This window comes from Zeus faber (genome assembly GCF_960531495.2).
Source record: "Zeus faber genome assembly, chromosome: 4".
Classification (NCBI taxonomy): Eukaryota; Metazoa; Chordata; class Actinopteri; order Zeiformes; family Zeidae; genus Zeus; species Zeus faber.
In genome coordinates, this window is record NC_137191.1 from 36,395,681 (window position 1) to 36,418,316 (window position 22,636).

General features: G+C 46.1%; 2 protein-coding genes across 4 annotated transcripts in view; both read left to right on the forward strand.

Annotated features, from left to right (window-relative positions):
- The first annotated feature begins 676 nt into the window (after positions 1-676).
- Positions 677-12,805, forward strand: LOC307228779 (malate dehydrogenase, cytoplasmic-like). 2 transcript variants are annotated; one of them, XM_079998572.1, is made up of 9 exons: positions 677-1,088; positions 7,553-7,651; positions 7,761-7,857; positions 9,682-9,857; positions 11,079-11,201; positions 11,382-11,558; positions 11,814-11,927; positions 12,175-12,264; positions 12,372-12,805. In XM_079998572.1, the coding sequence occupies exons 1-9, from the start codon at positions 1,035-1,037 to the stop codon at positions 12,492-12,494; spliced, it is 1,053 nt and encodes a 350-aa protein (XP_079854698.1). In that variant the 5' UTR covers positions 677-1,034; the 3' UTR covers positions 12,495-12,805. The 2 variants fall into 2 exon arrangements, with proteins under 2 accessions (XP_079854698.1, XP_079854699.1); XM_079998573.1 differs by lacking the exon at positions 677-1,088 and adding an exon at positions 6,826-6,975.
- A 1,047-nt stretch (positions 12,806-13,852) lies between these two features.
- ugp2a (UDP-glucose pyrophosphorylase 2a) overlaps positions 13,853-22,636 on the forward strand; it is an 18,098-nt gene continuing 9,314 nt past the window's right edge. Inside the window, exons 1-2 of one of the 2 annotated variants that reach the window (XM_079998570.1) lie at positions 13,853-13,963; positions 16,615-16,736. In XM_079998570.1, coding sequence (XP_079854696.1) covers positions 16,632-16,736 — 105 coding nt within the window. In that variant the 5' untranslated portion in view covers positions 13,853-13,963; positions 16,615-16,631. Of the gene's footprint in view, positions 13,964-15,582; positions 15,872-16,614; positions 16,737-22,636 lie in introns of those variants that run through there. The other variant, XM_079998569.1, reaches the window with a different exon arrangement.

Sequence of the window (22,636 nt, forward strand, 5' to 3'; positions counted from 1 at the left end):
GGCAGGTGGTAGGCGAAACTGCCCCGCACAGACTAAAAGTCTATTATTAGTTTATAATCTATTCTTCCACTATGAACCTGTGGTTATATGAGCTGTCCAATGCCCTTCAGTAGGGTCTGATATGCTGTCGGTTTGTATATAGCAGTGATTCTACATCTTTTCCAGACAAGACCCTTGATTTTATCTGCAATAGGCGTGTCGTTGTTTGGTATATGCTTTTACTTTAATTGTTAGATTTCATTCAGCGTCTACACTGGGAGATAACAGTGAAACTAGGATCAAAACGCTCATTATTTTACATTCTCTCATGTAAGTGAAACAATAGTGGAGATTAACTTTTAATTATTTCGCTTCCGACCCCCTGGAGCCTCTTGAAGGACCATCTGGGGGTCCTCAGACCCCACGATGAGAACCACTGGTCTTCAGTGAAATAAAGCATCATATCACTCTACAGTATTAAGTCTCACGTCCCTCCATGCTGCACTGCCTCATGTGGACCCCCCATGCACCTTTATTACAGAACTCGAGCCCAGTGACGTCACGTCCTCCACCCTCACCCCACCCCTTCCTCCATCGTTGTGATTAATTTGCACCTTGTGATCATATGACCAGCAGATTACACGCACAGCCAAAACAGCTATTTGCGTCCTGTAAATCGTATTAGCAGCGTAGCGAACCAGACTGTGGTGCGGAGGTGGAGGTGGAGGGTGGAGGTGGGTAGTGGCGGAGGGGGTGAGTCCCAGGTGAGAGCGGCAGTGGAGCTGGTGCCAGTCGAGCTGAGAGGAGCCACGGTCCCCACGCTGTGCCCTGTCCTCCCTCCCTCCACCCGGTGTCCTCCACCCAGTAACCGCCGCCCCCACCCAGTGTCCTCCACCCGGTGTCCTACACACCCAGCACCCTCCATCTAGTACCCGCGTCGTCCACCCAGTGTCCTCTACCTACCCTGTCCTCCACCCAGGATCCTCCACCCTCCCCCCTCTCGAGCTTGGAGGTGGGACTGCGCACATCGCGGACATTTCCCTGAAGGAGGAACGATGTTGACGGTGCTCTCCGCTATGTACCTGGTGGTGCGGGCGGCGTGTCCGGAGGTAAGAGCGTGTGCGTGGCCGTGGACTGGTGTGCAGCTGCACGCATGCAAGCTGCAGGCTGCAAGCATGAAACATGCAGGCTGCAGGCTGCAAGCATGAAACATGCAGGCTGCAGGCTGCAGGCTGCTGGTTGCTGGTTGCTGGTTGCTGGTTGCTGGTTGCTGGTTGCTGGTTGCTGGTTGCTGCAGGCTGGATGCAGATACTGTAGTTTTCATGGAAGCTGCCGGGGGACAAACTGACCTGTGATTATGTCCGTTTGAATTAGGACGGGTTCATTTCACCACCCAAATTCCAGGTGGAGCAGATGGTGCAGCCCTGTGTGTGTGTGTGTGTGTGTGTGTGTGTGTGTGTGTGTGTGTGTGTGTGTGTGTGTGTGTGTGTGTGTGTGTGTGTGTGTGTGTGTGTGTGTGTGTGTGTGTGTGTGTGTGTGTGTGTGTCTCCTTGAAATTTCCCAGCACATTTAAAATATGTCTTTGCAGGGCGTGACATTCTGTAGAACCTGAGCCGCCAAGTCAATGCGAGGAGGGTTGTCATGGAGACAGCATTCACTCAGTGGGTGGGGTGGGCTCTTCCTCAAGTTGTGTGGGTTCTTTCTCAAGTGGTGTGGGCTCGCTCTCGGGTGGTGTGGGCTCTTTCTGCGGTGGTGTGGGCTCTCGGGTGGCGTGAGCTCTTTCCCGGGTGGAGTTGGCTCTGGGGTGGTGTGAGCTGTCGGGCGGTGTGAGTTGCAGATCAGCACCACGGACAGCTCCAGCTCCACGTTATCACCTGATTAACAGTGAATCAGTTAAAGAAATCAGTGAAGACGCTACGTCACTCCAGTACCACGTCAACATTTCTACTCCAGTAAAAGTAACAGTACATGCCCCTAAATGTTAAAGCATGACAAGTGAAAGTACTTGTCTCGTACTTTTGGGTCAGTACAGATTCTTGAAGGTACTTCACTGAAAACACATCCAGTGGATCAGGGATCAGCCTGACTTGACCTCAGGTGACCCCCCCCCCCCCCCCCCGCCGTGACCTTTGACCCGGAAGGCCGCGGCCCCCTCCCCGCGAGGCGAGGGGGGCGGGACCAGGAAGTCGCCGCTCTCAATCCCCGAATATCACAACCGATACCAGTGTCGGCGAGCGGGCGGCGGGAAAGCCGTGGCGCCTTCCCCTCCGCGCTTCTGGACCCGACAAAGAAAGTCACTTCCTGTGCCTGAAAAGTGTCCTGAGCGTGCGTAGAACTCGGAGGGATACTATATAATTCATAACATTTATAATAAAGTACACGATGGCGTTTGTACCGTGCGTCCACGTCACTGTGTTGTTTCCATGCATAGAATGTCAATACTAAGACTACCTAATACTACCTATTATGAGAGGTCCGGGCTGCAGCCGGTGCCGCGTTTAAAGGAAACTCAAAAAACTGTTCCTCGCGCTGCGTTTTACAAACCATGCGACGCCAGCGGCCAGTCGTACAGCAGAGAAACAACCATGTGACACGAACAGCCAATCGTACAGCAGAGAAACAACCATGTGACACGAACAGCCAATCGTACAGCAGAGAAACAACCATGTGACACGAACAGCCAATCGTACAGCAGAGAAACAACCACCAAACAATGCACGGTGGCACGGTGCATTGCACTGCTGCCTCACAGCAAGAAGGTCCTGGGTTCGATTCCCGCCTGGGGCGCTGTTGGCACCGTGCTCTGGTGGGTTATCTCCCAATGAGGGCCCTTTCTGTGTGGAGACCCCCACCCAAAACATGGGGTTTCCTCCACGTAACATCAGTAAGGGCCCTCACCCAAAACGTGGGGTTTCCTCCCGGGGGCCCGGGGGGTCTGTGCAGCGTCACGGAACTGGATAAAACATGGAAAACAGTGGATGAGCTGAGTGAGCTCAACACTGACACGGGCTTTGGGCTTGATGGAGGTGTTTCAACTGGACTTCTGGGTGTAGATAATTATCAGCACAGGGGATTTGACATCACATCCCGTGGCCGATTGTATGTGGATTCAATTCTTCACACATAAAATATATATAGTAATGATAACAACAAAAATAATATTGATTATGACTTTTTAAATGTATTTGTTTTTATTGACAAAATAACAATTTATTAAGCCTTAAAGGTTACACTTCCCACAACATGAGTACGTCATAATATTTGTTATTAGATAAACAATAAATGAGTCGTATACTTTCACACCTGCACATGACGTTAAAATTGTATTGTAGCTTGAATGTTATTCTCCCTTGTAAGTCGCTTTGGATAAAAGCGTCTGATAAATGTAAATGTAAATGTAAAATAACAGCAGGGAGTGGTGATGCAGTTCCACTGTGCGCCGGCAGGGGTCGGTCAAGCGCAGTAGAAGTGATGGGCTGAGAACACAACGACACCTAGTGGTTGTGGAGTGTCTATCCATAATAATCCAAAAATAAAAGCTTTATCTTGATATTCTGTTTTTCATGTTCAGTTATTAAAAAGCTGCAGAGAATGTGTGTCTATCATAATCTATGATGATGCACGCGAAGATGCAATTATTGCCTGTATATACAGGCTATTTGTATGTACAGATATGTGCAGTAAAGTGCAAGTGAATAAAGTGAGTATGGAGATATACAGTATAGTATACAACAATACTACACAGAAATACAGTCAAACCCAACAGAACGGAAATACAGTACAGTATGCAGTAACCCAGTACAGTGATACAGTATGCAGCACAGTATGCAGTAACCCAGTACAGTGACACAGTATGCAGTACAGTATACTACATACAGTACAATAAGGCAGTGTGAGTGACCCAGTACTTTTTGTTAGGACCCCTGGTGAGGTCAGCGTTGACAGTTCTTATGTCTTGATGTAGAAACTCCGTCTCAGTCTCTGTTGTCGCTGTGTGGCTGTGGAGGCTCCTGCTCCACCACAGCAGCTGGAACAGTGCGTTGTGGTGGTGGTGGTGAGGATCCTTCATGATGCTGCAGCTCTGCTACTACACCTCCTGGTGTATAAGTCCTGCAGGGAGGGGAGGGTGGTGGCGGTGGTACGTTGGGCTGAAGGCACCACCCTCTGCAAGGCCCTCCTGTCCTGAGCAGTACAGTACAGAGCAGGCAGTGATGGTGCCTGTCAGGATGCTCTCCACCGCTCCAGCAGGTTTGCATGTGACCTTGTCAGGGTCGGGCCAATCACAGCCGCTGATCTAATACGGGGCAGGTACGGTTACGGATATGATATGATATGATATGATATGATATGATATGATATGATATGATATGATATGATGACCACACAGAGGGGAGCCATCAGCCTACCTCACCAAGATGGCTGCCGCTGACGTGGAACAGTGTTGAAGCTGAAAGTATGAAAGCAGCTGGACGCTTCATTTCCTCTCAAAAGCTTTTGTTGATAAGAAAGATGTTTGTTGTTCTTCAAACAGGATTTGGTAAAAGTTGAATTTGCCAACTCAATCACTCAGCGCCACGTCACATGTTTCAACGCTCTGATTGGTTGGAGGTCCATCCAACGCAATGATTGGTTGTTAATTATTCTTTTAATGTCTCTATTCTTTCGTTTATACCTCTATTATTCTGTTAATCTTTTATTATGTTAATATATTTTGTATTCTGTAAATATTTATTTTATTATGTTAATATGTATTTTATTATGTTTAAAAATATTAATATTCTGTTGATATATTTATAATTAGGTTAATATCTTTATTATTATCTTAATATATGTTATTATGTTAATATCTTTATTATTATGGTGATATCTATTATTATGTTAGTATCTTTATTATTATGTTAATATCTTTATTATTATGTCAATATATATTATTATTATGTTAGTATCTTTATTATTATTATTATTATTATTATTATTATGTTAGTATCTTTATTATGATTATGTTCATATCTTTAATATATTATTATGTTCATATATTTATTATTATTATGTTAGTATCTTTATTATTATTATTAAATTAATATCTTTATTATTATTATATTAATGTCTTTATCCTTATTATTATTGTTATTATTATTATATTAATATCTTTATTATTATCATTGTTATTATTTTATTAATATCGTGATTATTATTTTATTAATATCTTTATTATTATTATTATTACTATATTAATATCTTTATTATTATGTTAATATCTTTATTATTATTATTAAATTAATATCTTTATTATTATTATATTAATATCTTTATTATTATTATTATTGTTATTATTATTATATTAATATCTTTATTATTATCATTGTTATTATTATATTAATATCTTTATTTTAATTATATTAATATCTTTATTATTATTATTATTATTATTATTATTATATTAATATCATTATTATTATTATTATTGTTATTGTTATTATATTAATATCTTTATTATTATCATTGTTATTATTATATTAATATCTTTATTTTAATTGTATTAATATCTTTATTATTATTATTATTATTATTATTATATTAATATCATTATTATTATTATTGTTATTATTATTATTAATATCATTATTATTATTATTATTGTTATTATTATTGTTATTATTGTTATTATTATTGTTGTTATTATTATTATTATTATTATATAAATATCTTTATTATTATTATTATTGTTATTATTATTATATTAATATCTTTATTATTATCATTGTTATTATTATATTAATATCTTTATTATTATTATTATTATTGTTATTATTATTATATTAATATCTTTATTATTATTATTATTATATTAATATCTTTATTATTATTATTATTGTTATTATTATTATATTAATATCTTTATTATTATCATTGTTATTATTATATTAATATCTTTATTTTAATTATATTAATATCTTTATTATTATTATTATTATTATATTAATATCATTATTACTATTATTGTTGTTATTATTATTATTAATATCATTATTATTCTCTATAATTATTATTATTATTGTTATTATTATTATTATTATTGTTATTATTATTATTATTATTATTATATAAATATCTTTATTATTATTATTGTTATTATTATTGTTGTTATTATTGTTGTTGTTGTTATTATTATTATTATTATTGTTATTATTGTTATTATTATTATTGTTGTTGTTGTTATTATTATTATTATTATTATTATTGTTATTATTATTGTTGTTGTTGTTGTTGTTGTTGTTGTTGTTGTTATTATTATTATTATTATTATTATTGTTGTTATTATTGTTGTTGTTGTTGTTGTTATTATTATTATTATTATTATTATTATTATTATTGTTATTATTGTTATTATTATTATTGTTGTTGTTGTTATTATTATTATTATTATTATTATTGTTATTATTATTGTTGTTGTTGTTGTTGTTGTTGTTGTTATTATTATTATTATTATTATTATTGTTGTTATTATTGTTGTTGTTATTATTATTATTATTATTATTATTATTATTATTGTTGTTATTATTATGTTCGTATCTCTCAACGTTAATATCTCAGCGCGGGAACTTTCAACCCCATCGCACCACTTCCGGTTCCGGTGGCTCACCGACGTGGCGCTCGAGGCGTCTGACGTCATAGTCACGTGGCGATCCTGGTGCGCGCGACGTGAGGTCATCAATCCGCGCTGTTCGGAACCAGATTCCAAATATGGCGGCGGTGGGCGTGGCCGGCGGGAAATGGGCGGGTCCCGGCGCTGTGCCTCCTGGGTGATGCCGTTCTTTCCCATCGGTCGCCGAGGGCTGAACGCGGCGCGGCGGCGCAGCCGGAGACTACATTTCCCAGCATGCACCGCTGCCCTGGCGATCCTCCTGACAGTCGAGCGGCGGCGTAGAGGTGACCCACCGCTCAGTCCGCAGCAGAGCAGCCACCAGCCCCGACCTTCCACTGCACAGCGACATGGTAAGACGCTCCCTCCAGGCCGGACCGGCCGCACCGAAGCGGCTTTTAAAAAGGGAAGGGCGGCGGCTATTCCGCGGACGGAGGGAGGGTCTGACGCGGTGGGACGCTGTGCCAGCGGGTGACATTGAGGGGGCGGCGGCCCCGGCATCCCCCCCGTCCTCCAGCAGCCAAGCGGAGACGTCCACAAACCGACCGTTGTTTGACACCTCTCTGCGCCGCACGGGGGTGACCGCGGAACGCACTTCCAACGGGTCGACCTGCGGCCGGAGCGGCGGGCTCCCGTCTCCCCGTGTCCGTCTCCTCCGGCCGCAGCCTCCATTTGAATAAGCTGACCTCACGTGTTGTCTGCTGGAAGCGCCTCCATTATGCCCTGGATCCTCCAATCACACGAGGCCCCTCACGCCACAAGGGCCAATCCCAAGCCGCCTCCAACCTTTCAAATGCGTTTGGCTGAAGTGCAAGAAAAGTAAAACCCTGTATCAAACGTCTGTGTTTGGACCGACGCGGGCCGCCTCCGCCCGGCGGATGTAGGTCGTTGTTACGTAAGTCATTGCAGTTTTCCTTTTTCCTTCTCCAGGCTGAACCCATCCGCGTCCTGGTCACCGGTGCCGCCGGCCAGATCGCCTACTCCCTGCTCTACAGCATCGCCAAGGGAGATGTGTTCGGCAAAGACCAGGTGAGATCCGCGTGCGGGATACCCGACGGGGTCCCGATGCTGGGTTTTTCGGCCGGGTCCGGCCCCCCCTGCGTGAATGCCCCCTGACCAAAGTGTCTCCTTCCTCCAGCCCATCATCCTGGTCCTGCTGGACATCCCCCCCATGCTGCCCGTCCTGGATGGGGTGGTCATGGAGCTGCAGGACTGCGCCCTCCCCCTGCTGAGAGGTGAGACCGTCCCTCTGACCGAGCTCTCACCCGGGACGTTTTTAAAAAATGCTCGCGGCCTAATTTGTGCGCGTGCACTGGGCTCGTGGTTTCATTTATAGTTGGAGTGCTCGCTCTTGGTACGTGATAGAACTCGCCGCCGGCGCGGTCGTTTCGGTGACAGTGAGATCGATGATCATTTTCAGAATGCCGTTCATCCGCCGATTTCGTTTTGGACAAGTTCCCGACGGAACACGGATCTGTGGCCGATTTTCCACAAGTACACGTCCTGGTTGGAGAATGAACCGAATCTCCTTCCCTGACGAGTTGTGAAACCGTTCTTGAGAAATATGTTGAGAAATATCCAGTGTTTTAGAAAATGTTGGACAACAACTGGTTATGTAATACAGTGGTACCTCTACTTACGACTGCATCTACTTACCACGAATCCAAGACACCAATGATAGTCACCAAAATTTGTATCAACTTGCGACCGACTGCTACAAGATACGAGCGTGGAAATTTGCAGTTGGCGCGTCAGCGGTCAGCCAGTCAGCAGCCAGTCAGCGGCCAGTCAGTCAGCAGCCAGTCAGCGGCCAGTCAGTCAGCAGCCAGTCAGCGGCCAGTCAGTCAGCAGCCAGTCAGCAGCCAGTCAGCGGTCAGTCAGTCAGCAGCCAGTCAGCAGGCGTCTACATGGTGTGTGCACGTAGTTTTGTGGCTTATGGATATTTTTTTCATATTACATATCAGTTTGTGCTGTGTATGTTGTTTATTTTCAGCCTTCAACTGGCTTGGAAAGATTGCTTGGACATACGACGGGTTTAACATGCGACCGTTCTTATAGAACCAGTTACAGTCCTAAGTCCAGGTACCACTGTGTACGATCAGAATCAAATCATTTTGAAAATTTCAGGCTGAAGCTTCAAGAAGCAAACTCAATTGAGCAGTTGGAAAATGTAAACAAAGTGTTTTAATATTTGAAATGGTCGACAGTGACATAAATAATAAAAAAAATATATAAAATCCTTGATGCACTATAGATGTGTCGGGCTTGTCTCCCATGATGCACTGGGGCAGGGAAGGAGTGCTCACTACGCCGCCTCCCATTGGCCGGGTCTCAAGGCCCCACGGGAGACGACAATGCGGGCAGGGCCAGCCCCAGTGAACCTCAACTAAAGTCCAGTGTGAACTGAGCTGATAGCGCCGCAGGAGCGGGAAGCGGCGTCTCTGAACCTGCACGACACCCTATGAACCATAAACCCCCATTAATCAATCATTCCATTGATGTTTATGGAGATTTCAGGGAAGACTTTGGACTAAAACTCTCGTCGTGGAGCGATGGAATCCTCACGTTGTGAGAATAGTTTCCGCTCGTATCTTCATCTTGATTCGGTTTGACTGTCAAAATTTGTCACAATAGAACTTGCGTGATACGGAGAAAACATTACATTTTTTTTATGAATAACATTTGTTTATAGAGTGGCTGTGGTTTTATCATGCACCAGAGAGGCAGCTTGAGCGCACAGCGTCAAAGAAACGATTCTTTATTTCGACAGATTCTTTATTCTTCCCCCGAGGGAAATGACGGCGTCATAGCAGCTGACATCACAAGAGGCGACCGGTCCAAATGAAAAGGGCCCGAGCTAAAAATGGAAACAGTAGAAAGTAAACACAATAGAGAATAAACACAATGGACCTGAAATGAAGTCATGTTGACTCAGTGCGAACCGAATCAGAATCAGAATCAGAAATACTTTAATAATCCCAGGGGGAAATTACTTTCCATTCAATAACCTCCACCCTGTGACTGAGAACAAAACACACCCCCCCTCCTCCCTTCCTCAGAGGTCATCCCCACTGACAAGGTGGAGGTGGGCTTCAAGGACCTGGATGCGGCCATCTTGGTTGGCTCCATGCCCAGGAAGGAGGGCATGGAGAGGAAGGACCTGCTCAAGGCCAACGTGGCCATCTTCAAGACCCAGGGCGCCGCGCTGGAGAAGTACGCCAAGAAGACGGTTAAGGTGTGTGTGTGTGTGTCCTCCCTCGGCTGCGTCTCATTTCAGTTCAGTCGATGGTTGTGTTTTGTTTTTGCTGCTGGAAGTGTTCCCGGTGCTACGGAATGCCGCTGCCACGCCCCGCGGAGGAAAAAGCGTTGTAGTTTGACGTGGTCATGGCGCGACTCCGCCTCCGTGATTTGGCGACGTAGGATTCACCTCCGTTGCCGCCCTGTGCTGCCACATTCCTGTGCTTTCCACCGCTTGTTTTTAATGAGCTTGACGCGTTTCGGGAGATTTGTGACGACAAGGATTCCACGGTTTTGACCTTTAAGACTTAGAGAGACTCAAACAATGAAACGTTCTCATGTCTCTATGATACGTGATATTGATTTTATGACTTAATACTTGGATAAGATATGTACTCGGGCTGTCACGAATGCGATTCAAAATCAAACTGATGGGACGTAGAACTTGTAAATCACAAGCAGGTTCACCCTTCTCCTCGTATCTTTGTGGGTGATATTGTCCCACGCGGTCGCCATGTCGGGGCTCAAGTTATGCCGGTAAACAGGTGCAGCTTTTTGGGGGGGGAATTGGGCGAGCTGCGGTCGGCTCCACGCAGGCTCCACTACACCGCGTACCTCAACACGCACCGCACCGGCCAACCAGTGGACCTCGACCGCTCCAACATGGCCGACGTGCAGATGCGTGCGGTGGGAGTTGAGGACCGAGCCGATGGCGTTTCAGTGCAATGCAGAAGACAAGACTCGGGTCGTCTTTTTCCTTTTACCACCAAAATAGCATCTGTTTTTCCACGCATATTTCTGAGAGTCACTTTGAAGTAGTGTAACAAGTCACTTTTTGTTTATTATTCTAAAGACTTGTTTTGCTGAAGCTCTTAAATGTTGTTTAAATATTCTCATATTTGTGTTATTATTCGTAATTAATATTATAATTAATTGATATAATATTTAAACAAAAGTTACTTGTTGAGAAAGGAGTGTTTTTTTCTTTACAAATCACGTCCTGGTACTTTACCGTTGGAGTAGAAGTCAGATCAGAGTTGATTTGGAGGAGGTGATGTCATGTCATCGCCATGTGACAGAACCGGGATCCGGGCCACGTTGAGGTGGTTTCCACAGTGTCAGCGCTGCCCTCTGCTCCGCGGGCTCAGGGGAGACGTGGTTGCGCTCTGGTTGTCACGGAGATGAGTGTGAACCGGCGTGACCAGGTTCCTCCGTCCAGGTGCTGGTGGTGGGGAACCCGGCCAACACAAACTGTCTGATCGCCTCCAAGTCGGCTCCGTCCATCCCCAAGGAGAACTTCTCCTGCCTGACCCGCCTGGACCACAACCGAGCCTCCTCCCAGGTCAGAGCGCGCCGCCGCGTCCCGGCCTTCGTTGCCATGTCTGTGTTTCACTGGAGTCGGGGGATTACTTCTGGTGGAGATTAAAAAACAACAAAAAAAAGTGTGGCACATCAAGGTGCATGTGTAACCTCCGTGCGGCTCACCCTCCGTCTTGGCCCCGCCCCCTCCCGGCGCCCGCAGGTGGCTATCCGCTGCGGCGTCCCCGCCGACAGCGTGAAGAACGTGATCATCTGGGGGAACCACTCGTCCACGCAGTACCCCGACGTGCACCACGCCAAGGTCACCGTGCACGGCGCCGAAATGGGCGCGTACGACGCCGTCAAGGACGAGGCCTGGCTCAAGGGCGACTTCATCTCCGTGAGTGGGAGGCGTCTTGTTTGAAATGATGGGATTCAGCCCTTTGTTTTTGATTTTCCTTCCAAATATGTGTGTGTATATATATATTATAGATAATTTTATATATAACCTAATATATAAGTTTATATATATTTTTTTATATATAAGTTTATACATATACAGACATATAACAGTCTTGTCACAGAGACCGTTCTTTATATATATTTGATATTAGTTTATATATATTTCATATATAACAGTCTTGTTGTCCCTCAGACCGTCCAGCTGCGTGGTGCTGCCGTCATCAAGGCCAGGAAGCTTTCCAGCGCCATGTCTGCAGCCAAGGCCATCTGCGACCACATGAGGGACATCTGGTTCGGCACCAAGGAGGTCGGTGCCAAGTGTGGGCGCGGTGGAGGCGGTGTAGATGGAGACACGCCTGACGTAGCGTGGGGGTTGAAGTTGAACGAGTGGTCGTTTGATCGTCACTCTTCACTGATGTTGATTCAGCGTCAAGGCTGACTGGAAACCTTCAGCTCCAAAAATCTATTTCTCAGTGAGACCAATAAAATGTTATTTTTCAATAAAACTGTTAAATATTACATTTTCTATATTGTGTGCGTGTGTGTGCGCGCAGGGTGAGTTCATCTCCATGGGGGTGTACGCTGGAGGGAACTCGTATGGGATCCCTGAGGACCTCATCTACTCCTTCCCCGTTCAGCTCAAGGTGCGTGGGAACGAAGGGAGTCGTTCCGGTGGCCAGGGTCTTTCCGTCCGGCGGTTCGTTTTTTTTTTGTTTTTTTTTGTTTTTTTTTAACTCTGTTTGGTTTACAGAACAAGAGCTGGAAGGTGGTGGACGGTCTCCCCATCAACGACTTCTCCCGCGCCAAGATGGACGCCACGGCCGCCGAGCTGGTGGAGGAGCGCGACACAGCGCTGGCCTTCCTGTCCCCGTGACTGGACCCCAGCACCTGTGTGGAGCCTCCCAGCGCACGGCTGTGAAGACAACCCTCCATCCTCTATGTGTGTTCCTCTACGTGTGTGTGTGTGTGTGTGTGTGTGTGTGTGTGTTTGTTTGTGTGCGTGTGCACGTATGGATCTCTGGCCACTTCCTAGGTTTTCAGAAAACCCGTAACAGCACCTGGCCGTCGTCTGGGAGACACCGAGAGAATGTCTGTTTTCTTTTTTGGTAGATGATAACGCACACTAGTCCAGGAAGTAACGAAGTATGTTATTCACCAATAAATCAGTGAAACTGTAAACCTAAATCGAGTGTCGCTGGTTATTACATTTCTCACCAAAGGCAATAATACATCTGATACACAGACAGGGCTTTACAAAAATGAAAGAAAGCAATGATAAAGAAAAGAACAACCACATCGACATTACAATTATAAAATCAAGCAACGAGCAGAAGGATAGCAGCATGCAAATGAAATAAAAGATGTGCATCAACACAACGGTTGATTGTTCTGCAGATAGTTTGAATATAAAAGGATGACTCCCTTCCAAATTACAATAAATACTGGTTGTAGTATAGTATTGTAGTTGCTGAATAGCTAGCTGTTACTAGAGGTTATGGCAATATCCCGGTTCTCCTATTTCAAATGAATGTGTCCATGTAATTGATGCTGATCCTAAATGTCAAACCAGACACCTGTCCTGTCCTGTCCTGTCCTGTCCTGCAGAATGCTGCTCTGCAGGTTTCATAGATCCAACACCTGCAGGTGCTCGCTGCAGCCACGCGGGGGCGCACAGCAGGAAGATTAATATACACCGGGGCTCGAGAAAGATAAAACAATTATAATAAAAAAAACAACAGAAGAGATTTATCAACACCCGCTTCTCATTTCAAAAGGTTGTAAAAAAAAAATGTAAAAAATGTAAATGTTGTATGATTCAGAGATGGACAGATTGGTCGAATGTCTAATTACATTTCACAGTCATATGTTAACACGTTTTTATTATTTATTATGCCGGGTTTTAAAATGCAGTTGGTATTTGCAGAATTAAAAAAATGCAAAATTGAATTAGAAATCTGAGAAATATATTTTGATTTAAACTTTGAGTCAAAATGTTCCGTCCCGGTTTTAAGAGCTTCTCACTGATTGGTCGGAGCAGTTCGTCTAGCACGATCTGATTGGCTAATGTCAAATCACCGACTTTATTATTATTATTTTTTAATTTGACAAAAGTGTCCAAACGACGCCCCCGAACAGAACAACCACAGCGTTCACATCGAATCGAACGTAAACACAAACAAAAGAAATAAAGAATAAAAGGGAACTGTTGCGCGCCCTGGCCTCTGACGTCACGTCCGCTCCAGCTGCTCCCCGGGTGGTGCTCGGAGCTGCGGGATCCTCCGGGTGACGGCGCAACACAAGCACCTCCAACTCCTCCAGCTCGTTCTTTTATGTCACAATAAGGTTGGTGGCTCGGGCGGACATCGGGGGAAGCTTTTCCAGCCTTTAGAGGCCGCTGCTTCACCTGCCGCTTGTTGCATGAGCTGCTTCAAAAGAGAGCAGCCCCTGCGTGTGCGTGCGTGCGTGCGTGTCTTGCTGTTGAAGGTGTCTGGGTGGTGAGTCTCTGCGCGTGTGTGTGCGCACTTGTCATCGTGTGTGTGTGTGTGTGTGTGTGCGCGCGCGCGCGCGCGAGCTCCAGTAAAGTACACAACGGTACTTCAGCGTAAACAACGACAAAGTCGAGCTGTAGTACTTGATAGTACTTGATAAAGTACAGGTGAAGCTTGTCCTGCAGGTGGTGCCGCTGCACGCACCGAACACACAACTCACAATAAAATAGTTTGTTGCAAACACGAACAAATACAGATAAAATGAAAAATCCTAAAAACACAAATGTAGTGGAGTAAAAGTTGTGGATATTTGTGTTGAAACGTAGTTAAAGTGTCAGACTGAATTTACCCAAAGGAGCAACAAACAACGTTTGGCTTCTCATGACGGAGTCGACGTCGACCGCACAGTGTGACGCTCACGTCAGCCGCTTATGGAGCTCCACCTGACGGTGCTTCCAGGCTGCGGCTTGGAGTCCCTGCAGAAGGATGGATTCACTGCAGCGTCACAGGAAACCACTCCTCGAAAGGTGTTGACCAACGTTACTTTTACCCGGACCGAGCGCAGCTTCCTGTTTACTCCTGTTTGTCTACAGCCCCGCCCCTTCCAACATGGCGGCGGCGAGGATCCCGAGCTCAACGCGGCGTCTGTGTTTCTATGTCTATGGCTGTTCCACCAAAATAAATACAATTCTACTAAAAGGGAGACAAGTTGGGTGGAGCTCTTCAGTCAACACGCTTCCTCCTTCTCTTATCCCCAAAGTGGGTTGATGGTTTCCACCGAGCCATCTGAGGGGAAACCTGAAGCCATCCGCTTGTCTTAGCAACAGCCACGCAAACGATGATGGCGCCTGGAAACACCGGGACCCCACAGGTTGTCCGTTGCTCCTTTCGTTCAGTTCAGATCCATCAAACCTTTTTTTCTTTGAATTTAAAGGTTAGGGTTGGGTCTCTCTCGAGAGTCAGTGTTCTGTTTGTCCGTTCTGGGCTACTGTAGAAACATGGCGGTGCAACATGGCCGCCCCCTTGAAGCGCGCCCCGCTCCCCGTGTCGCTCGAAACGTCTCATTCTAAAGTAACAACCAACACAAGCGTTGTTGTTTTCATGGGATTGTACACTGATAACGCATACTCATGAGTACTATACTGCGTTCCCTGTCTGCCCAGTCCCTTCCATAAATAGTACACGCTGCACCTTTAAGTCCGGTGACAAACCCCCACTGAGTTACTTTGCACCGTGCCACTCCTGCTCTGCCACAGCACAGTGAGACAGAATGTGAGACAGAATGACTGACGTGTTGTTTAAAGAGACGCCCCCCCCCCCCCCCCCCGTGTGTGTGTGTGTGTGTGTGCGTGGGTTTCTTTGTGTGCGTGCGCGTGTGTGCATGTGTGTGCATATGTGTGTGTGTGTTTGTATGTGTGTGTGTGTGCATATGTGTGTGTGTGTGTGTGTGCATATGTGTGTGTGTGTGCATATGTGTGTGTGTGTGTGTGTGCATATGTGTGTGTGTGTGTGTGTGTGTGTGTGCATGTGTGTGTTTGTACGTGTGTGTGTTTGTACGTGTGTGTGTGTGTGTGTGTTTGTACGTGTGTGTGTGTGTGTGTGTGTGTGTTTTTGTGTGTGTGTGTGTGTGTGTGCGCCTCCAGCTGATAATAAAAGCTCGGTGCGTTGGGAGGATGCTGCTCTGGACGCTCTGCTGTAAAGTCTTGTTGAGTTTGCTGTTGGAGGCTCTCGCTTGCTTTGACGATGGCTCTGACCGTGGCTGGTGAGTTGTTTTCCTTCCTCCTTCGATGTGAAGCTCTTCATCCAAACTGTTGATCTGCTGCTTCGTCCTGGAGCTTGTGTGAAGGAAGCAGCTCCAGTTCAACAGGTTTCTCATTCCACATTTAACCAACTAATGAATTATTATTCAACCTGATGACGGCGAAACAGTCAAACATATAGATGTATGAACATAAGGATGTATGAACATATAGACGTATGAACATATAGACGTATGAACATATAGACGTATGAGCATATAGATGTATGAACATATAGATGTATGAACATATAGACGTATGAACATATAGACGTATGAACATATAGACGTATGAGCATATAGATGTATGAACATATAGATGTATGAACATATAGACGTATGAACATATAGACGTATGAACATATAGACGTATGAACATATAGACAGATGGGTATATAGATGTATGGATGTATAGACGTATGGATGTATAGATAATAAATGTATGGATATAACGATATATGGTTCTATAGATGTCTGGATTTAAAAATACAAGTGTTGGTGTTAGTACTTTTAATTTGAAATGGACTTCTCATACAGTTGAAGTACTGCATGAAGAGCCTGGGGATCTCCCATCATGCATTGCATCCAGACCTCAATTTATTGACGCGATTATTGAAGGATTGAACCCTGGGTGACAATGTTAAACACCTCCAGTGATCCATCCTGCTGCTGCCGCTCCATCCCATAATAAGATCGTGTCCCCGCAGACCTGATCGGAGCCGGGATGACGGAGTTCCAGGAGAAGCTTCGCCAGCAGCATGAGAAGTCCATGCACCAGGAGCTGGAGCTGCTGCTGAGCACCGCCCGCGGGGCGGAGGCCCAGGTGGAGGTGATAAGATGAACTTGAGAGGAGTGTTACATTTGGATGCTCACTCGTGTTTAGACTTTTTATTTTTTACTTCATTCTCCAAATGGGCTCCGACTTTAATTGGAACATTTCAGTTCTAATCTCGCGATTTTGATTTTATTCTCGAAATTCAATAATATTTGTCACGACTTGACCTCATCCAGTTTGAATGTTTGTGGATGTCCTCCAACATCATGGAATCACGATTAAATTATTTCTCCCATTTATATAAAAACAATGAAATATGTAAATTATTAGTCACTAAACTTGTGGAATTTCCCCTTAAATTCATATTGGGAAACTACTGTTTATCCATAAACAAAATCTATACACAGAATAAGGAATCAATATAACATTACTACTACTACTACTACTACTACTACTACTACTACTACTAATAATAATAATAATAATAATAATAATAATAATTAATAATGATGATGATGATGATAATATCATGATGAGTATCATCATCATCACCATCATGATGGTGATGATGATGATAATAATAATAATAATCATGATGATGATGATGGTGATGATAATAATATTAATAATAATAATCATGATGATGATAATAATAATCATGAGGATGATGATGATGGTGATGATAATAATATTAATAATAATAATCATGATGATAATGATGGTGATGATAATAATAATATTAATAATAATCATGATGGTGATGATGATGATTATAATAATGATGGTGATGATAATAATAATAATAATAGATGATGATGGTGATAATAATATAATAATAATGATAATGATAATGATAATAAAAATAAATTGGCGCCCCCCCTCGCCTGCACAAACGCTCCGTGTGATTACAATCTAGCATTTATTTTGGTTTCCATCACTAACTCATGGGCAGTGATCTCCTACGACCGCGACGCTCTCGTGGATCTAAAATCTTCCTGAAAGAACAACTTTGGGACGTTTTATCAGCGGATCCAGAGGCCGCTGAAGATTCTACTCTGCAACACGATCAACAAAGACAATAACTTCAACGCAGTCGTCGTTCCACGTGTGCACCAATGGAGGAAGAACCGCGGTAAAGCAGGCGGCATCCGGGTCAGAATGCGGATGCAACCATCCCGGCCACCTCTGCCCAGCGTCCTTCTCACCACGCCGCCATCTCATTACTTACTGTTTACAAGCCGTGCACGGTATGTGGAACGGTAGTGACGAGGGACGTAAAGCGGCGGTTCGGTCCAATCAGAGGCCGCGCTTCAGGACGCGCTGGCTGGCGTAGACTGGGACACCTTTCCAATCAAGTTCCAGTGAGGTCAGCGAGTTTACAGAAGTAGCTACGAGCTTCATAGCTACGTTAGCGAACAGCATCTTTCCCACGGTAAGAGTTTGGATATGTCCGAACCAGAAACCGTGGGCCAATAAATGTATTGCCGCGCTCTGAATGCTCATTGTCCTGGCGACAACGGTCTTGTATCCGGAAATATGGACAGCTACAAAGCGGCGTCGTACAATCTGTGGAGGGCGGTGAAGGATGCTACACGAATGTACAGAGACACAGTGGAGCTACAGATTGAGCAACGGGACACCAGAAGCTTTTAGCAGGGGCTGTGGACTATTACAAACCACAAGAGCAGCTCCTCCCCAGCCACAAGTGTGGACGCCTCCCTCGCCAACCAACCAAACTCCTTCTTTTGCATGGTTTGAGCCTGGCAACAGCACCGCTAGCTCACCGGCTAATTGGAGTTACACCACTGGGATTGAGTGCACACTCTGTGTCTGAGCATGACGTCAGGAGGGCTCTGATTGCGTGTGAACACCAGGAAAGCTGCGTCCCCAGACAGCATATCTGGCGAGTACTGAAGACCTGTGCTAACCAGCTAGCTCCGGTGTTCACTACAATATTCAACATCTCCCTGGCTGAATCAGTGGTCCCGTCCTGCTTCAAGAGGTCCACCGTCGTTCCTGTCCTAAAGATCGCCTCCACAGCCTGCCTGAATGACTACCGTCCGGTGGACACCGGTGAAGGTGAGGGTGGCCCTCACCTCGGTGGTCATGAAGTTTTTCAAGAGGCTGATTAAGGATTATATCATCTCAGATGATTTGTGTGTGAGCGGGCGAGAGCTCGTAGGGTGTATTGATGCGTCTAGTGCAGCATACTAGAGAGATGTTGCTTGTAGAGATGCATGTGACTCCCCTCCCTTAGTTCCTGCCGCTGACCAACCCAGTCTTGGGTAAAGGAAGCCGAGTGCGTTAGTCTTCCGAGGTCAGTACATAGCCTCTCCATCGCCAAGACTTCTGCAGTGCCTCCGCGTGGCCACACACGGTAACTGGGTATCGCGAGGTCCCAGGCCAAACTGTAGGAGATCTTGGAGCAGCAGTGGGCCCCAGAGGCAAGGTGCACAGGCCCACCGGTGTGTGGACAAGCCCTGGCGTCTGCCAACCACTGTCCCAGCTATGGGTTAAATAGCATGGGCAGATGGGGCTCATAGCCTTGGCCGGCAACCCGTCTAGGAGAAGGAACCTCTGAACTAAAACCGGGACTGTGAGGAGTTGTGCCCCACAGTCCGCTATCAGCATAGTAAAGCCAACCATGGAGTACAAAGTCATCCCAAATCCTAAACTTCCAGCGGCGGGAGTCCGCAGGAACATCGCGGCGGACGGTGGTGCTGGTCCTCCTTCTGGAGGGCACCATGACGACAGGAACTCAAACCCTGGGAGTGTCCCAGGGAGGGTCCTGTCCGATCACAGCAATCCAAATGCACTCATGCGCTGTCGGAGACCATTCGTTATGGGAACCTTCAACGCATGCACAGCGAGAGAAGAAGCGAGGTTGATTGAGCTAGCACACTGTGCTGAGGAATCGGGAGTTGAGATCCTGGGGATCCAAGAACACAGAAGAGTGCACACTGATGACCCGATCGCGTACCGCAGAGTGGAGAGATGCACGTTCATCTCTGCATCAGCGTGGCGAAACGAGGCCCAGGCCGCGACAGGCGGCGTCGGGTTAATGCTGAGTTCTCGAGCGCGAAAGGCTCTTTGTCGTGTTTACCACCACACAGACAGGATCCTGATCGCAGAGTTTTCGGGCAACCCAATAACAACAGTCATAGTCGTGTACTCACCCACCAACGTGGCACCATCTGACGTGGTGGATGAGTTATTTGAGGACCTAGTAACAGCGGTCCGAGACATCCCAGCACACAACTTCCTGGCAATCCTTGGGGACTTCATCGCAAGGCTTGGACCAGAGGATGCACCCTTCCCTTACCACGACTCTACCAACCGCAACGGCGCCTACCTCACTGCCTTCCTCAAGGAACATGAGCTGCTGGCGGCAAACACGATCTTCCGGAAGAGAACAGGCAAGAGATGGACCTTCCGAGATCGAGCCACGGGTACGCTTCGACAGTTAGATTACATCCTAGTGAGGAAGAGGTGGAGGAACTCCATCATGAATGCAGAACCATACTCCACATTCAGTTCTGTGGGCTCAGACCACCGCGTGGTCTCCATGCGGGTGAGACTGAGCCTCAGGGTCCCTAAACCAAGTCCTAAGATCTGGCGGGACTGGAAAGCGTTCTCAAACGACCCTGGCCTTCAAACCAGGTACACAGAGGAGGTGAGGAAGCGTTTCCAGCAGCTGGACAAAGGAGCGGAGTCCAGCAACGAATACACGCGTTTCATTGCTGCGAACGAGGAGGCGACCAAACTATGTGTGCCCATGATGGAGAGAGTCTGATCCTCCCGGCGATCGAAACACCCTGAGGTAGTAGCGGCGCGAGGGTATGTGGAGGAAGCCCGCCTCAACTATGAGCGGGTACCAACAGTGGAGAGACGTAGGGAGCTGAACGAAGCCAAACAGCTTCTCTTCAACACCTATGACACCATCAAAGGGGAGGAGCTGATGGAGAAAGTGCAGAGAGTGAAGGCAGGGCAAGGTGGACAGAGATAAGGGGAGGCCTGGAGGGTAATCAATGAAATGACCGGGAGGAAGAGGACCAAGGAGGGACAGGTCGACGGACACAGCCCTGAGGAGAGGGTGACAACCTGGGCCAGGCACTTCCAGAGGCTGCTGGGAGAGACTGCGGAAGCAGTGGAGGAAGATGTGCCAACAGTCCTCCAAGACCTGGGAATTGATGATGGTCCCTTCACGGCTGGGGAGGTAGCCAGGGCAAAAACCACCGCGAAAGTGGGGAAAAGTGCCGGTCCAGATGGTCTACCCCCAGGGGTCCTGAAGAAATGTGATCTCGACGACATCTTTCTAGATTTTTGCAACCTTGCTCTGCTGCACAATCGGCCGCCTGATATGTGGTCTCTATTGAACATCATCCCAGTGCCCAAAGCTGGAGATCTCTCGAAACTGGACAACTACCGAGGCATTAGCCTGACATGTATCCCTGCAAAGATCTACAATCGCATGATACTGAACAGGATAAGACCTGCCATCGACCCTCATTTGAGGGAGAACCAGAACGGCTTTCGGGAGGGGAGAACAACAACAGCCCAGATCTTGGCACTCAGGAGAATAATTGAGGAGGTGAGGAAGGACAACCTGACTGCAGTTCTGTGCTTCATTGATTTCAAAAAGGCTTTTGACTCGATCCACAGAGGCATGATGGTGAAAATCCTTAGGGCGTATGGAATTCCTCCCGACCTACTCCGAGCAATAGAGACCATGTACGCAGGAACAAGGGCCAAGGTGATGACCCCAGATGGCAACAGCGAGGAGTTTGTCATCCTGGCTGGCGTTATGCAAGGGGACACACTAGCCCCCTTCCTCTTCATCATAGTCCTCGATTACGCACTCAGGAAGGCAATCAGCGGGCGAGAGCAGGAACTTGGCTTCGCGCTAACACCAAGGAGGTCAAGACGACATCCTGCAGTGGTCCTCACGGACCTTGATTATGCGGATGACATCAGTCTGCTCTCCAATAATGTGGAACAAGCACAAGAACTACTGAAAAGGGTAGAGCTGGAGTGCGCCAAAGTAGGCCTGAGGCTAAACGCCAAGAAAACTGAGGTCATCACCTATAACGTTCCACCAGAACATCAACCTCTGACTACAGCAGGAGGAACTGTGCTGAAAGAAGTCGATGACTTCAAGTACCTGGGTTCATGGGTCAACTCAACTGAGCAAGATCTGAAAGTGAGGAAGGCACCTGCATGGAGGGCCCTGAACGGCATGTCCAGTGTATGGAACTCCAACCTCCCCCGCCAAATCAAACTCAGCTTCTTCTATGCGACAGTAGAGTCCGTTCTCCTCTATGGCAGTGAATGCTGGTCCCTGAAGCCAACCCTAGAGAAGTCCCTGGACGGGTGCTACACCAGGATGTTGCGTGTAGTGCTTAACATCAGCAAGAGTACACATGTAACCAACAGAATTCTGTACGAGGGAATACCAAGGGTGAGCGAGAAGATTGCTGCAAGGAGAATGAGACTAGCAGGACACTGCCAAAGACACCAGGAGCTGCCAGCCAGCAAACTGGTACTGGGGGAGCCAACACATGGGCACCGGTCACGAGGACGTCCCACTTTATATGTGGATGTACTCAAGAATGATGCGGGAGCACAAAGCACCAACAAGCTGGCCAGATGTATGGAGAACCAGGATGACTGGAAACAACGAAGGAAGGCTCGTCTGAGAACGCCCTAGAGAGAGAGTCTTTGTACTGATTGTGCATAATCTCTGGGTGTCAATGACGTTTCACTACATATCTGCATGATGTATATGTATAAGTATGTGATGAATAAATAATAATATCAAATTAAGATGAAATATAATGTTTTTTAATGAAGTTTATTTGTCGTTCCTCTGCTAAAGAACAAAGTGATCTGATGGAGAAATACACAAGGTGAACGACCTGACGGGCACACACACACACACACACACGTACACATAC

What these genes read in the sequence shown, in the direction of transcription:
- LOC307228779 (XM_079998572.1), top strand. Translation starts at nt 1,035, where the DNA reads ATGTTGACGGTGCTCTCCGCTATGTACCTGGTGGTGCGGGCGGCGTGT. An exon ending in ATGTGTTCGGCAAAGACCAG is followed by an intron (nt 7,652 to 7,760) that starts GTGAGATCCGCG and finishes TCCTTCCTCCAG; the next exon opens with CCCATCATCCTGGTCCTGCT. An exon ending in CGCCCTCCCCCTGCTGAGAG is followed by an intron (nt 7,858 to 9,681) that starts GTGAGACCGTCC and finishes TCCCTTCCTCAG; the next exon opens with AGGTCATCCCCACTGACAAG.